Source organism: Brassica rapa, chromosome A03 (assembly GCF_000309985.2).
Source record: "Brassica rapa cultivar Chiifu-401-42 chromosome A03, CAAS_Brap_v3.01, whole genome shotgun sequence".
NCBI classification, from domain to species: domain Eukaryota; kingdom Viridiplantae; phylum Streptophyta; class Magnoliopsida; order Brassicales; family Brassicaceae; genus Brassica; species Brassica rapa.
Genome location: NC_024797.2, coordinates 19,173,672 through 19,188,104, shown reverse-complemented (window position 1 = coordinate 19,188,104; position 14,433 = coordinate 19,173,672). Strand labels below are relative to the sequence as shown.

Here is a 14,433-nt window from a genome sequence, read left to right as displayed (position 1 = left end):
TTATGGCGTACCCAAATCATCATCGTATTACTCATATTTTCTGATTTTCAAATAAACAAGTGAATTATACTACACGTGCATACCTAAATATATAACTATGTTATGTGAAGATAGCTAATTAAATACATACATGTATACTTTGTTTTAAGAGATAAAAGTTGCATATAAATTGCATGTACACAAAGCATGAACATCTAGGTGTTATAATAGTGTATAGTCTTAGGATTTATCACTTTGAATCCCGCAAATAAATTCTTATAGTGTTACATATTCTAAATTTGGTTAATCTCCTTTCTGGATTAATGAATTGAGATTAGAAGTGCGATCATTTCTTCTCTTTAAAAAATATACTAGAGTTTATCCCGCACACCGTGCAGGTATATTTTTATTTTATAAATATTTAATTTTAATATTATTATATAAATTTAAATATACAATTTATATCTTAGTGTTATGTATTTTATAACTCTTTAATTTTATTGTTTAAATTTCTTATTACTTTATTAATATAGTGGTTTGTTTTATACATTTTACCTTTTTATTACGTTTTCGAGTTTTCATAATTTGAAATAATCAAATAAAAAATATTCTTCAACATATGATTTTTGAAAATATATAGCTGTAGAAATAAAATTTTAACATACGTTCATAACTTCATTTGTATAAAAATAATCTGACATGATTAACAAATTTGAACCCGTTTTAGTGGTAGATGATAATTTATTTAAATGAAAGCATTATATTACTTAATTACACAATTAATTAATACAATATTTAATTAAAAATATTTAAAAATTTAGTAGGATTTTGTTAGATTTTTCTCAATAGATTTTGTTATAACTGAAGATAAAATTCAAATCTATAGTTAAAATTAGTTTATTATTAATATTTCTATTAATTATTATGTCATATTATGTGATTAATAAAATGGTCTTAGTAGACTTCTTAATAGTAGATAAAAATGGTACTTCTCTTTTAATAGAGAATATGTTATTTTCTAATCATGGTCGAGAGTATGTTACGAAGAAAAAGAGTGCTTTTTTCCGTTTGTTACGTTGGGAAATTTTCTTTTTAACACTAAAGACTATTTTAACTTCAACACCATCGTTACAAGCTATGCCGGCGAATTTGACTTACATCCCGGAGTCATAAGCCCACAAAAAGAATACAATATGAAAACATAAAACTAAACAGAAAGATAATTACAGCATAAGCATACCGCTAGAAGATCAAGAAAATTAAACAGATCCAGAGTGGAGATAGAACAAATTGCATGTAGACTTAGAATGAGAATCTTGGAGAGACCATCGATGGATACAAGCTTGATCAAACCACCAAAACTAGAAGTCTCCTATAGTGAATTAATGGCCCAAGCAATTGATAATCCAAAGCAGCAAGATCCGGGAGATATTTTCCTGTCTACAAACCGGTTCGTTGGGACAATTATTATCTGGTTTGGTAAAAAGAAATTGATGACTCGTATAAAAGGATGGAACATAAAAATCAATGTTTCAAAAACCGGACCGAACAGTTATTCTTACTAGGTGACTGGTCAAGCCGGTTTCTTAGTATTTATGTGTATGCAAATTTTTAAAAATACTTATTTTTAGTATTCTGTTAACCCTTAAAGAAATATATATATATATATATATATATTTAAAACAATTACAATGTCAAAAAGTATATGATTTTAGTTTTTTGCTCATGAATGGTAAATGTAAATTATAATATGAATAGAAATATTATAAATGACCAAAATTATTTATGCAAAGTATAACTGCTGTAGAAATATATAGCAAGTGTGTATAATGAAAACAAAATAAATGTGAGCAATGAAAAAATTATTTTGGTTTCCAGTTACAAACTACTATAAATCTGGAACTAATCAATAAATGTCATTTATTGTAACTATTAAAAATCAAAATTAATCGATTATGCTTTGTATTTGGTTGAATCAGGTTTTGTTCTTAACCTGAGTTGCCGGGTTTGCTGGGTTTGTACCGGTTTTGGCGGTTTAATTCAAATCCGAGTTTTAATTCAACCCGGATTCTGTTTACTTAACGGTTCACAGTTTAACCGGTTCCAACCGGTCGGTCCGGTCCGGTTTTCAAAACCTTGATAAAAATTGATTTCTAATTATTATTTAGTTTTAAAGTGGAAGGTATTGGATTTAGTAGAGATTAATGGGTCATGGGCCTTCAACCTAGCTTATGAATTATATTCGAGAAACTGAAGGCCTAGGATCTACCACCTACACTTCCTCGTACGCAGATCACTAAACTCTTGCACGTTTAATCGCCTTGAACCCTATTTCTTTTTGATGAATACTCTAAGGACGATGGGTTGCGATAGGATCAGCGAGTTTCCGGATTGTTTGCTAACTCATATACTCTCATACCTTTCGACCAAAGACTCAGTTAAGACTAGCGTTTTGTCGAAGAGATGGGAGTTTCTCTGGCTAAATGTTTCTGGATTGGACTTAAACGACCTTGACTTCCTTCCTTATGGAGAACCCTTGTTGAGATTCATGTATAGATTTTTGGAGTTTAACCGCGGATCGTGCCTACAAACTTTCAAGTTGAAGTATTGCCGTTGTACAAAATTAGGGTATGACTCTAGTAACAGCCTTGAGTGGATAACCCAAATGGTTCATCGCCGAGTTCAACATCTTGATCTTGAAAACAAATATCTATGTCGTTTATATATCATGCCTGAATGTGTTTATGTGAGCAAGACATTGGTGTCTTTGAAGCTCGTACAAATAGGGCTTAAAGACCCCAAGTTTGATGTTTCTCTACCTTGTCTCAAGATCATGCATCTAGCAAACAATTATTTCAAGAAGCCTGATCGTAATGGTTTTTTTTTTTATGGATTACTTGTGTGGTGATGGTCATTTGATTATGAAGAAGCTCATCTCAGGCTCTCCAGTTCTAGAAAATATTACCATGGAAGCTTCAATTTGTTTAGGGACAGGGTTCTCCGGTTATCCTTTGGTCAATTCTTTTTGGACCAATGTGCCTCAGTGTTTATCATCCACTTTGGAATATGTTACGATTAGCGTAAGGATTATGGATGAGGAAACTGGGATTAAATTAGTGAATTACTTTCTTGAGAATTCAGCAGTACTCAAGAAACTAACTCTGAGTTGCAAATATTATTATAAGCCCAAACGAGAGGCAGAGTGTTACAAGAAGCTTCTTACATCCACAAAGCTTTCTACAAGATGTCAGGTTCTCGTCTCTTGACATGCAGCTTCTGATATGTTATGAACGTTTGAGTGGAAATCATTTATTTTTATGAAAATTTCAGCTACTATTAATTAGAGCATTTTGTAGACATATGGTTTTTTAGGTTTGACCATCTTCCTTCTTTTTGGATTCTTTAAGTATGTGGATGATCTTTTTGCATTGCCTGATTCAGGTCTTTATGCTTATTGACGTTAGAATATGATTTTATATATATATATCACATTATTCATAATATTATGCGATACGTCTTGCTAAATAATTGATGGAGGCACTGGATATCTCAAGTTGTGGGTTCTAGACTTCTAGTGGATCGTGAGAAACATATATGGTCGACGAAGATGTACCAAAGTCCTTCTCTACTTATTATCAAAAACGACCCATTCTATGTTTTTTTCTATGTTCCTGTGAAGAACACTATAGTAAGAGTTGAAATTCTAGGAATTGATCAAAAGTTCAGGAATCGCAACATTTATACATTTATAGACTAGACTATATAGAGGATGTGAAGCAAGCTTATATAAGAATAAAATAATGTGGCTCTACGATCTCATCGTCACATGATCATGAGGTCTTAAAATGGTGATCACGTGAGGCATTATGATCTTGATTTTTGGCATTCAGATCATTGATTTGGGCGTATGAGTTAATATATAACCTTCTCTTATTTGCTACATTTTTTTAAAGAGTTTGACAACATACTGTAAAGCTGATTGACTGTTTCCAGTTGTAAGCTGTAATCCTTGTATAAACTATGTATAAGCTGTAATACTTGAGAATGGGACTAACCGACTAATCAATAGATTATAGATTCAACGTAGCTTTTAAAGATTCTGGAACATTTTGAGAATGTAGCTCATCCTCTTTGTTTGGGCTTTGGGCCTCGTTGTATTCCTTATATAAGGCCCAATACTTTGTTTGATCCGTTGAGTTTATGATTCCTAATTAACACAGCTAACCCTTTTTCACAGTGAAAAAAAAACGGTTAATACGTCAACATAGATTTATTTTCACCCAATCATTCCTCGTGAGTTTGATTAATAAAATCAGCTATTAGCCTAGCCTATTAGAAAAACCCTAGTAAAATTAAATGCAAGTGGATTAACTGCGGTGGAATCTGAGCCGTCGATCTTAGAAACACGGTAAGAAACTGGGCCCCACGTTTCGACCACTTCCCAAAGACCCATAGATTCAGCAGCCTTTCTCTCTCTCGCCTCCCTTTTAAGACCAAACCTCTCTCTCTCTCTTCTTCTCTCTCCGCCATTACCAGAGCTCAACGAGCTCCTCTATTCTCTACACACTTCTTCTTCGAAGAGGCAAGATCAGATCTTATTATTTTAAAGTTAACAATTAGTTTCAAGATGCAGACGACCAACGGCTCAGATTCATCGTTAGCAACTCCCGGAGCTACGACTCCTCCGCCGCCTCAGCAGTGGCAACAACAACAACAGCAGCATTGGATGGCGGCCATGCAGTATCCAGGCGCAGCGGCTATGATGATGATGCAGCAGCAACAACAGATGATGATGTATCCTCACCAATACGTTCCTTATAATTATCAGCAGCATCCTCAGTTCCAATACGCGTCGTATCACCAGCAACAGCAACACAAGACACATGAGCGTGGATCTGGAGATGATGTGAAGACTCTTTGGATTGGCGATCTTCTTCATTGGATGGACGAGACTTATCTCCACACCTGCTTTTCTCACACCGGCGAGGTATATACAAATTATTATTACGTGGAAGTTTTGGTGAAAAGTGATATATTTGCAGATCTTGTTTGATTTCTTGTGTGTTTGATCCATTGTCTCAAGCTAAAAGACTTTTTTGGCAAGTTTTCATTTATATATTATTTGAAACTGTGTTAATAGGATTAGATCCAATGATTGCTTATTGAATTTGCGTAGAAACAAATAGGTTAATGGAAAACAGCATTGGTCTGAAAAGGACAGGACTACTTCTGATTTAGTTAGGCAAAAAAGTACTGTAGTACTTTGCCACTTTTAGTTGAACTTTTAACTTACCAAGAAAAGTTCCATCTTAACCTGGCATTGTTCATATTCCTAGGATTTGAATTTTCTGTGATGACTCCCTAGCTAAGGAGGCTAGAGCACAAACGTGTATTATTTTTCCATGTAAGTCGTACATGGTCAGATAGAATTGTTTATAAACCACAACTTGTGATCATACTTAAAATGGTTAGTTGACAAAAAGAAAATAGAGAGATCATACTTCATTTGGCTGTCTTTTCATTGATAAGGTCAATTAAATAAGATTTTCATTTACCATAGTTTTTTTTGGATTAATTTGGGGTATCCCTTACAATAGTTCTGGTTCAGTTAATTTTTTTTCTCTCTCAGTTTTGTTATGGATTATTGTTTTTTTTTTTAATGTGCAGGTTTCTTCTGTGAAAGTGATTCGTAACAAGCTAACATGTCAATCAGAAGGGTATGGTTTTGTTGAGTTTCTTACACGTGCTGCAGCTGAAGAGGTTCTTCAGAACTTTAACGGTTCAGTGATGCCAAACTCTGAGCAGCTCTTCCGTCTAAACTGGGCATCTTTTAGCACTGGTGAGAAGAGAGCAGTTGAGAATAGTCCGGAGCTATCTATATTCGTTGGAGACTTGTCTCCGGATGTGACTGACACTTTATTGCAAGAGCTCTTTGTTGAGAGATATCCATCTGTCAAGAGCGCTAAAGTTGTGATCGATTCCAACACTGGACGGTCCAAAGGTTACGGTTTCGTTAGGTTTGGTGATGAAAGTGAGAGGTCAAGGGCTTTGACTGAAATGAATGGAGCTTATTGTTCCAACAGACAAATGCGTGTTGGTGTTGCGACTCCTAAAAGAGCTGTTGCTAATCATCATCCTTCACAAGGTGACATACTAGGATGTTCTTTGTTGTTTGGGTTTTGTTTTCATGCTTGTTCTAATGCACTCAACAAAGCTTTTGAACTATAAATTTTTTTATGTATTTTTATTTGAGTAGCTGTGATTGTGGCGGGTGGACATGGAGCAAATGGTTTTATGGCTCATGGCTCACAGTCTGATGGCGAATCAAACAACTCAACAGTGAGTTGTCAATAGGCTCTCCAATGCTTTCTATTATTCAAGTTCTGTATCCATTCTCTCTTATTCTACTGCAGATATTTGTTGGTGGCATTGATCCTGATGTTACTGAAGAAGACCTTAGGGAACCTTTTACACAGTTTGGGGAGGTTGTTTCAGTGAAGATCCCAGTAGGCAAAGGATGTGGATTTGTCCAGTTAGATAACAGGTGCGGTCTTTACTTAAGAAAGTGCTGGCTTGTCAATCATACAAGACTGAGCCAATGAACCTGTAGGTGCTTATTATGTGTTGATAATGTGTGATCTGAAAAAGGTTTGCTTGTCTTTTGTTATGACAGGAAGAGTGCTGATGATGCCATCCAGAGTTTGAACGGGACAGTCATCGGCAAGAACACTGTCAGACTCTCTTGGGGTAGAACCTCGAACAAGCAGGTAAATATTTTACTACCAGACTAAAATCAAGTATTTTAATAGGGTCAAACTACTTTGTTAATAGGTGTTTTTTTCTAAGCCTTTTTGTGTTATTAGAAATGTATAAACTAAAGTTAGTGGGTGACAATAGGCAATAGCTGTTGGATACAAGCACCTAGTGGGAATATCTAACACATGAACTCCATGCCCAACTTGTCACTTTTCCCTTAACATTGTCAAACAGATCTTGATACTTTTGTGGTCATCTTGTTCTTGTTTCATGTCACACACGTTTGATAAATCTAGTAGACCTCTCTTTAATTTTTTTTAACATATCGTGGTCTACTTTGTGGCAGTGGAATGGAGGATACACACAACGAGGACAAGGTTACAACAATGGAGGATATACTAACCACCACGACTCCAACAACTATCCTACCGAGACTTGAAGACAAAAAGAGGCTCAATTTGATCATCGTCATGGTGGCTTAAACCTCTGTGAGATTTCACACATCAAATCAATGCTAAACTTGTAGTGGAAAAGGAGAATTTTCTTAGATTGGATTTGATTTTTATAGACTTGTTTGGAGATTCAAAAATTTTGGTTACTTCTGGTTTGTCTCGTACTAATATAAATGGTTGTGCTTGTTGCATCATTTTCGCTTGTTAACCTTTACCTTTACACACAACATTGGGCAGGGCCTTAAAAACCGAACCAACCCAAAAAAATACGGTTCGGTTTCGGATATAACTAAAATACTAGTAGAAGGTTTCTACAAATTGTTATTCGTGTATATCGGTTTGATTTCGTATATTGCTCGATCCGATCTAAACTTTTTTTTGAAAATGTAGTTATAGTCATGTTCGTTTGGTTGCCGCAGTTTTCGGCGTCAGCGTCAATAAAAATAGTTGTTGTTCGTTTCGTAGACACCGACGCAATTTTAATCACGGATGCAAAATTTTTCGGTGATCGATGCGAGAACGCAGCATTTAGACGCAGACGCAGATGTAATACCGGCATCAATGAAATGAATAAAAGTTTATTAAAAAAATTGACGCTGACGTAGCTGCAGATAGCTGCGTCGACCAAACGAACAACATTATGTATATATCTGCATGGATGTACAGATTAATATTTAGTGTATATATATTTTTAAGATATTTCAAAAATAATGTAATTATGTATTCAGCATTTCATATTGTTCTTTTTCAAACAGTTTTCAAATATATTTTTCAGGTTTTAATATACTTTCGGATCAGCCGCCCATGAAGACATCGTAGATCTCATCTCACTCTGGCCGTGACGGCGCGTGCGTCGGTTACGGTTCCGTTGGTTCTTGTTTCTTTGCCCCCTGCCAGCTCTCTTCTCCTTCGGTGATATGCTTCTCGCCCTGGTGACGGAAGATGACGGAGTCATTCAGATCTGGTCGTCAGATCTCGATTTGAAGCTTCTCTCTTTCAATCTGGAGTGAAGGTGAGTTGTAGGAGCTTAGGAGGGTCTGTAGGGGGTCGGATTTAGTTGGCTTAGGGTTTGGTGTCCCAATTTTCTCTGTTCGGTGAGGCCCAAACCCTAGCAGTGTCATTGGTGATGGCCATTGAGGAGGGATGCGTGAGGTTTAGCTGCGGTTGTGGTTTGGAGTTTTGCTTAGTCTTGGGAGTGCAGTCTCGGTTCGTTGGAGTCATCTCCGGTGGTTGTTTGATCTTTGATGGGCAGAGCCTGTGCGTGCGATTCTTTAGCTCTGAGAGGATCAGAAGGAGATAGCTGTGTAACAGTACAAATGCTTCATTGTTGGTCGATTTCCGCCGAGGTGATCGTTTTAGTCTTGGATTTCGAGTGGTTTTTATCCAGCTACCGGCTGTGTGAATAAGTCGTAAGTTCCTAAAAGTTTTTACGGCAAGGAGTTGGTGCGTATGAGGCGCGTAGAGAGCCCTCTCAAGGTCCAATGGCGAGTTGAAGTTGGGATTGAAGAGTGTGTTCAGCTACGGTTAAGGATTCTAACCTCTCGCGATTCAGTTTATGTTTTGGTGATGTTCTTGTTCCTCCAGTCTACTTCTTTGTTCTTCTCAGCGTGTGTTAATTGTGATTGAGTTTCCGGTAGTTCTTTGTGTGGTGCTGGAGCGGGTTTCACTGATGGAAGCGCTCTTGGATACTACCTTGAAACTCAGTTAATTAGGTGTGCACTGATCTCACTCTCTAATCATCGTCCGTATCCAGTCAATTTCACCATTGTTGCAGTCTCATGTATCTTAACCATCCTCCTCTTATGTGCTTTCATCTTCTAGTCTAGTTTCTAGTTTCAAATTTGTATCAATCTGTGCCTCCGGATGGTGTTCATCACCTCCCCGGCTTATGGCTCCAGAAAGGTTTAATCACCTTTGCTGGCTTTGTGTACTCCCATTTCAAGTTAATATAAATCTACCAGATGACAAAAAAAAAAAAAATATATACTTTCGGATAGTTATAGAATATTATATTACAAACAGCTCTGTAATTAATAAAAGCCCAAACCTTTAGTTTACTTCGTTCCTCATCGGAGAAGAGAGTGAAGATGGAAGAAGCTTTCATGGCGATGCTCTCCCACCTCCTCCACCTCCAAAACTCCCTTGACCCAACAAGCACCATCTTCTCCTCCTCCTCCTCCGCCTCCACCTCTTCACCCTCTCCCACCACCCCTTCCTCCCTCCTCTCATCCTCCTCCGCCGCGCCTCTCCTCTTCTTCACCCTCGCATCTCTCCTCTCCTTCCTCTCCGTCGCCAGATCCTCCACCTCCTCCTCCTCCTCCTCCCGATCCCCCTCCCCTCCTCCCCCTCTCCCCGACGGCGACTACTCCGTCGCCTCCTTCCGCGCCCTCGCCAACGACCACATCTGGGCCCTCGACGCCCCCCTCCGCGACGCCCGCTGGCGCTCCCTCTACGGCCTCTCCTACCCCGTCTTCACCACCGTCGTCGAAAAGCTTCAACCTTTCATCGCCGCCTCCAACCTCTCCCTCCCCGCCGACTACGCCGTCGCCATGGTCCTCTCCCGCCTCGCTCACGGCTGCTCCGCCAAAACCCTAGCTTCCCGCTATTCCCTAGATCCCTACCTCATCTCCAAGATCACCAACATGGTCACTCGCCTCTTAGCCACCAAGCTCTACCCCGAGTTCATCAAGATCCCCGTCGGCAAACGCCGTTTAATCGAAACGACGCAGGGGTTCGAAGAGCTCACCTCTCTCCCAAACATCTGCGGAGCAATCGACAGCACTCCCGTGAAGCTGAGACGCCGCACGAAGCTAAACCCTAGAAACGTTTACAACAGCAAGTACGGATACGACGCCGTTTTGCTCCAAGTCGTTGCTGATCACAAGAAGATCTTTTGGGACGTGTGCGTGAAGGCACCAGGAGGGGAAGAGGACTCTTCTCACTTCAGAGACAGTCTTCTCTACAAGAGGCTTACCTCGGGTGACATTGTGTGGGAGAAAGTTATCAACGTTAGAGGTCATCACGTGAGGCCTTACATTGTTGGAGACTGGTGCTACCCTCTTCTTTCCTTTCTCATGACGCCGTTTTCGCCTAATGGGTCTGGCTCGCCGCCGGAGAATCTGTTCGATGGGATGCTGATGAAAGGGAGGTCGGTGGTTGTGGAAGCGATTGGGTTGCTCAAGGCTAGGTGGAAGATTCTTCAGAGTTTGAATGTCGGAGTGAACCATGCTCCTCAGACTATTGTGGCGTGTTGTGTGTTGCATAACTTGTGTCAGATCGCTAGGGAGCCTGAGCCGGAGTTGTGGAAAGATCCTGATGAAGCTGGGTCGCCTGCGAGGGTGCTGGAGAGTGAGAGGCAGTTTTATTATTATGGGCAGAGTTTGAGGCAGGCGTTGGCTGATGATTTGCATCAGAGGCTTTCTTCAAGGTAAAAAAAAGACATGACGGTTGTTGGAACTTTTGTCATTGTTGTTATCATGTAAGAAAGAAGCATGTGTTTAGATAGCTTTTGTAGATGAAGGTTTCTTAACCTCTATTGCCATTATCTGGATCAACATCACTATTGTATTACAACTTTCGAGGCCTAGTACTCTTTCTTATGTTGGAACTTTTGCATTATAAACATGGGAATGTGTCTTTAATACAGTTCCATTTTCTAGTTCAGTAACAAGATCAGTAAAGGTCTTGACATCCATTCCATAGTATGCTTGTTGTTACCTTGCTCATCTTGTTTTAGCTAAAGGCTGTCGAGTAGAGACACCGTGTAACAGTTTGACAAAACCCAAGAAGCTTAGCTTTCCGTCAGTATGCCTTATCCAGTCATGTAGAATGGTATGTACTGGGACAGATGATCCAAAACCTAGTTCCTACAAAAACATTTGTATTCCCTTTAGGAATCAGCTGAAAATGATAGTGACAAAGACAAACTTACGGAAGCGAGTTCTTCAATGACTATAACTCTGTTTCCGTTCATGTCAAAGAGCTCATAGGCATGGCGAACGCTCTGCTCCCAACAGTCAAGTGACTCATGCTGATGAACACTAATGGAAGCTGCACAAAACTCTTCAAAGTCCATCCCTTTGTTTTGAAGTCCATTTAACTGTCATGTCCCAAAACAAATCTTAGAACAGATTAAGCAAAGAGGCTGAGAACAAAAGGCAGGACAATACCAATGCAACAAAGTCAGGGATGCGTGATTCCTTCATTACTTCTGTTGCGTTTATAGCAAGTGCCTGTCCAACAGAAATTGAATCTAGCTTTTAGCTGTATGTTCTCTACCAGAGAGAAGAGAGGGAAGGATCATACCGATGCGATGTTATCCAAAGTGATGAGACCATTTATATTGGGTGCTAAGAGTGCAAACTGTGCTTTCAGATAAAGAACTTCATCTGTAATTAACGTCTTTGACAGAGCCTGAAGAGAGAGTATAATAGTTAGGATCAACACTAAAAATGTGGAACAAAGGTTGCAAGAGTAAATGTTACCATCAAAGCAGCTTTGCGCAAAGAAGAAGATTTCAAGTATGCTTTGATCTGCTTGAAGATCAGAATATCAAATGGGATGCTCATGTTCTTTATACAACCAGCGATCCAAGGATGCACTAGAAAGAAAGAAAAAAAATATTAAGTAAAGTTAATTAGTATTCATCACAGATTCACAGTAAATTAAGTTACTGACTCAAAGCTTGAGAGGCAGTCATTCTTTTCCGTGGGTCTTTGTACAATAACCGCTTAACAAAATCTTTAGCTTCCAAGGACAATGAAGGCCAAGGAGGTACGTCGAAACTCGGATCAGCTTTTAGAACTGCTCTGAAGATTCCTGATTCAGTTCTTGCCCAAAAGGGACGGCTTCCACATAGGAGAATGTATGCTATTACTCCTATGCTCCATACATCTGCTTCTGTGGTATAAGATCTGTGTAGAACTTCAGGGGCTACGTAGTATGCGCTACCCACTATATCGTTTAGTCTCTCGTGTGGTCTGACAAAGTCTGATAAACCAAAGTCTATGACTTTTAGCTGAGAGTTCTCCTCCTTGGAAGTGTACAAGAAGTTCTGGTACATGCAAAGTAAGGGGAATATCACTCTTTTGGGTTTGAGAGGCCAAGAAAGGACGAGAGTTGAGGTTTTACCTCTGGTTTAAGATCTCGATGAACAACTCCTTGGAGATGACAGAAAGCTACAACGTTAAGGATCTGTATAAGCACTTCTTTTGCATCATCTTCTGAGTACTTCCCTCCCCTAAAAGAGAATATAAAATAGTCAGACAGGCAAGAATCTCAGACCAGAAGTTAACAAATGTCATAAGCAGACCTTGCAAGTATTCTGTCAAGTAGTTCACCACCGTCACATAACCTGAAAGTAAATGTAAGCCAAGCCAAGAAATCAAGAATCTGATATGCTCCCCTAGCTGATTATTTTCCTGAGAATGTAACTAAAAACTACTTGATACAAACATTGTATGTTGTTTTCTTACTCCATGGCGATGTAGACGTTGTCATTGTCCTCAAAAACATCATAGAATTGCACCAGATTGTTATGTCCAGATAAAGCCCTCAGGATTTTAACTTCTCTTCTCACATCCTCTATAGATATTGCAGTTGTCATCTGCCAAAACCAAAAAAACTAATGAGCTTATGTGAAACCATAGTTGATATTAACATGATTGCATGATACAAAAAAACTTGACCTTAGATTTAGGGATGACTTTAACAGCAACCTCAAGATCCTTGAGGTCTCCTTTCTTGAACTTAGCAGAGCAAGTGTACCCAAAATGCCCTCTCCCTATCTCTTCCCCTAACTCCATCCTACTCTCAAACTCCTTTGAGTATCCGAATCTCTTGTCCAGCCCCACCTCCTCCTCCTCAGACTTGCTCTCCGCCGGGAGAGTAGCCTCCTTCCCCTTCCTCCGCCGCAGAACATCTCGTATATGTTTCGCCGGAGACGGAGGGTGGAAAGCACGAGCGAGCTGACGTAGTGGAGTGCTGGTGGTGCTCTTGCTCTCTCCTCCTACGCTCTTGTTACGGCGGTGTTTGGCGGGGCTAGGAGTGTAGAAGGGGAAGAACGGTGAAGCCTTTACGGTGGTTGAGGTATGAGCCGGTGAGTTCTCGAGACGGGCGGGGGTAGAATCGACATTTTGAGGAATAGCTTCACTTGGTGTGTGAGGATTATGTTTCACGGAGGTGGAGGGCTTGGAGGTGCAACCTCCCATAGTCTTCTTCTCCGGTTACACCAAAATATTTTTTTTAAAAATAAAAATAAGATTAAAAAGACAGAAGAAGGATTGGGACACTGGTCTTTAATAGAGTCACAGCAATGACATTGAAGCTCTGGTTTTTAGAGAGAGAGGAAGTGAGCTATAGAGGAGAGAGAGAGACCACATGGCAGAATCTGCGCGCGTTAAATTGGTTTTGATCTGATGAAGGTAGATGTTGATTGGTGGATATTAGTTGCTTTTTTGCCACGTCTTTCTATTTTATTACACATATGTTTTTGTTATTTCTTCTCTAAGCAATATACGTTTTTCTTGTTTTATTTAGGTATTTTAATCATTATTATTTGTCTTTTATATGGGGAATATTTAACTAATAAATTTTCAACATAAATTGGTGAACTGTGAAGATCTCAATTTATGTAAAACAAATATTTCAGAAATGATAAGAAATAAAAACGGTTTTCAACCTAGTAATAATAAATACTACAAATTAAGATGAGACTAATATATTTTGTAAAATATAATTTATATTTTAATAATTATTTAATAAGAACAAAATATGTAATTCATTTACCAAAGATATATATTTTAAATGATTTTCGTATAATTAGATTATATACCATATTTCTACTTTGCAGATCGTTCATCTGACAAATACATAAATCAACAACATACCAAGCCAAATTTCCATAACTACATGCGTTTGTTTATATGTAACCATATAAGTTGGTTGTTATGTATGTAAACAAAAAGTGGTCCTTGTAACATTAATTTTACAATTGGAACGACATGTAGTTGGTGGTAATAAGTTTGTAGTTTTGTGAAGATATTATCTATCAATTCAAGTACCATGAATCGTAGTCCATGCATAGGAATGCATTTTTTTTTCTTTTTGCTAATGCATAGGAAATTAGGAATGCATATGTAGTTATTATATTGTTTAATCTGTTTTCTCTAGTAACCAACCAAATGGTCAGTCTGTGCAGAAGCTAAATTGAAATCTATTACTAATTAACTACAGGCAGATAATCTCG

General features: G+C 38.6%; 4 protein-coding genes across 5 annotated transcripts; 3 read left to right on the top strand and 1 right to left on the bottom strand.

The window, feature by feature from the left end:
* The first annotated feature begins 694 nt into the window (after window positions 1-694).
* Window positions 695-4,066, top strand: LOC108871173 (putative FBD-associated F-box protein At5g44940). The gene is made up of 2 exons (XM_033286740.1): window positions 695-2,841; window positions 2,891-4,066. Exons 1-2 carry the CDS (start codon window positions 2,321-2,323, stop codon window positions 3,243-3,245), a joined length of 876 nt encoding a protein of 291 aa, XP_033142631.1. The 5' UTR covers window positions 695-2,320; the 3' UTR covers window positions 3,246-4,066.
* A 291-nt stretch (window positions 4,067-4,357) lies between these two features.
* Window positions 4,358-7,390, top strand: LOC103859796 (polyadenylate-binding protein RBP47B). The gene is made up of 6 exons (XM_009137369.2): window positions 4,358-4,966; window positions 5,647-6,124; window positions 6,236-6,318; window positions 6,393-6,523; window positions 6,653-6,746; window positions 7,082-7,390. The coding sequence occupies exons 1-6, from the start codon at window positions 4,607-4,609 to the stop codon at window positions 7,172-7,174; spliced, it is 1,239 nt and encodes a 412-aa protein (XP_009135617.1). The 5' UTR covers window positions 4,358-4,606; the 3' UTR covers window positions 7,175-7,390.
* Window positions 7,391-8,950: 1,560 nt separating this feature from the next.
* LOC103859794 (protein ALP1-like) lies at window positions 8,951-10,811 on the top strand. The gene has a single exon (XM_009137365.3). The coding sequence runs from the start codon at window positions 9,275-9,277 to the stop codon at window positions 10,616-10,618; it is 1,344 nt and encodes a 447-aa protein (XP_009135613.1). The 5' UTR covers window positions 8,951-9,274; the 3' UTR covers window positions 10,619-10,811.
* Window positions 10,768-14,237, bottom strand: LOC103859795 (CDPK-related kinase 2). Of its 2 annotated transcripts, none has more exons than XM_009137366.3 (10): window positions 12,875-13,680; window positions 12,662-12,792; window positions 12,499-12,540; window positions 12,318-12,426; window positions 11,865-12,240; window positions 11,672-11,787; window positions 11,493-11,600; window positions 11,357-11,419; window positions 11,119-11,286; window positions 10,768-11,053 (listed from the first exon to the last, which is right to left on the bottom strand). In XM_009137366.3, exons 1-10 carry the CDS (start codon window positions 13,394-13,396, stop codon window positions 10,910-10,912), a joined length of 1,779 nt encoding a protein of 592 aa, XP_009135614.1. In that variant the 5' UTR covers window positions 13,397-13,680; the 3' UTR covers window positions 10,768-10,909. The 2 variants fall into 2 exon arrangements, with proteins under 2 accessions (XP_009135614.1, XP_009135616.1); XM_009137368.3 differs by having other exon boundaries at window positions 10,784-11,046; window positions 12,875-14,237.
* Window positions 14,238-14,433: the final 196 nt, after the last annotated feature.

Bases quoted from the DNA above. Each gene is read 5' to 3' on its own strand.
- LOC103859795 (XM_009137366.3), bottom strand. From the start codon at position 13,396: ATGGGAGGTTGCACCTCCAAGCCCTCCACCTCCGTGAAACATAATCCT. The intron at 12,793-12,874 runs GTCAAGTTTTTT...TGGTTTTGGCAG, and splicing joins AAGTCATCCCTAAATCTAAG to ATGACAACTGCAATATCTAT. The intron at 12,241-12,317 runs GTAAAACCTCAA...TGCATGTACCAG, and splicing joins ATCGAGATCTTAAACCAGAG to AACTTCTTGTACACTTCCAA.
- LOC103859794 (XM_009137365.3), top strand. From the start codon at position 9,275: ATGGAAGAAGCTTTCATGGCGATGCTCTCCCACCTCCTCCACCTCCAA.
- LOC103859796 (XM_009137369.2), top strand. From the start codon at position 4,607: ATGCAGACGACCAACGGCTCAGATTCATCGTTAGCAACTCCCGGAGCT. The intron at 6,125-6,235 runs GTGACATACTAG...TTATTTGAGTAG, and splicing joins TAATCATCATCCTTCACAAG to CTGTGATTGTGGCGGGTGGA. The intron at 6,524-6,652 runs GTGCGGTCTTTA...TTGTTATGACAG, and splicing joins TTTGTCCAGTTAGATAACAG to GAAGAGTGCTGATGATGCCA.
- LOC108871173 (XM_033286740.1), top strand. From the start codon at position 2,321: ATGAATACTCTAAGGACGATGGGTTGCGATAGGATCAGCGAGTTTCCG. The intron at 2,842-2,890 runs GCCTGATCGTAA...GTGTGGTGATGG, and splicing joins GCAAACAATTATTTCAAGAA to TCATTTGATTATGAAGAAGC.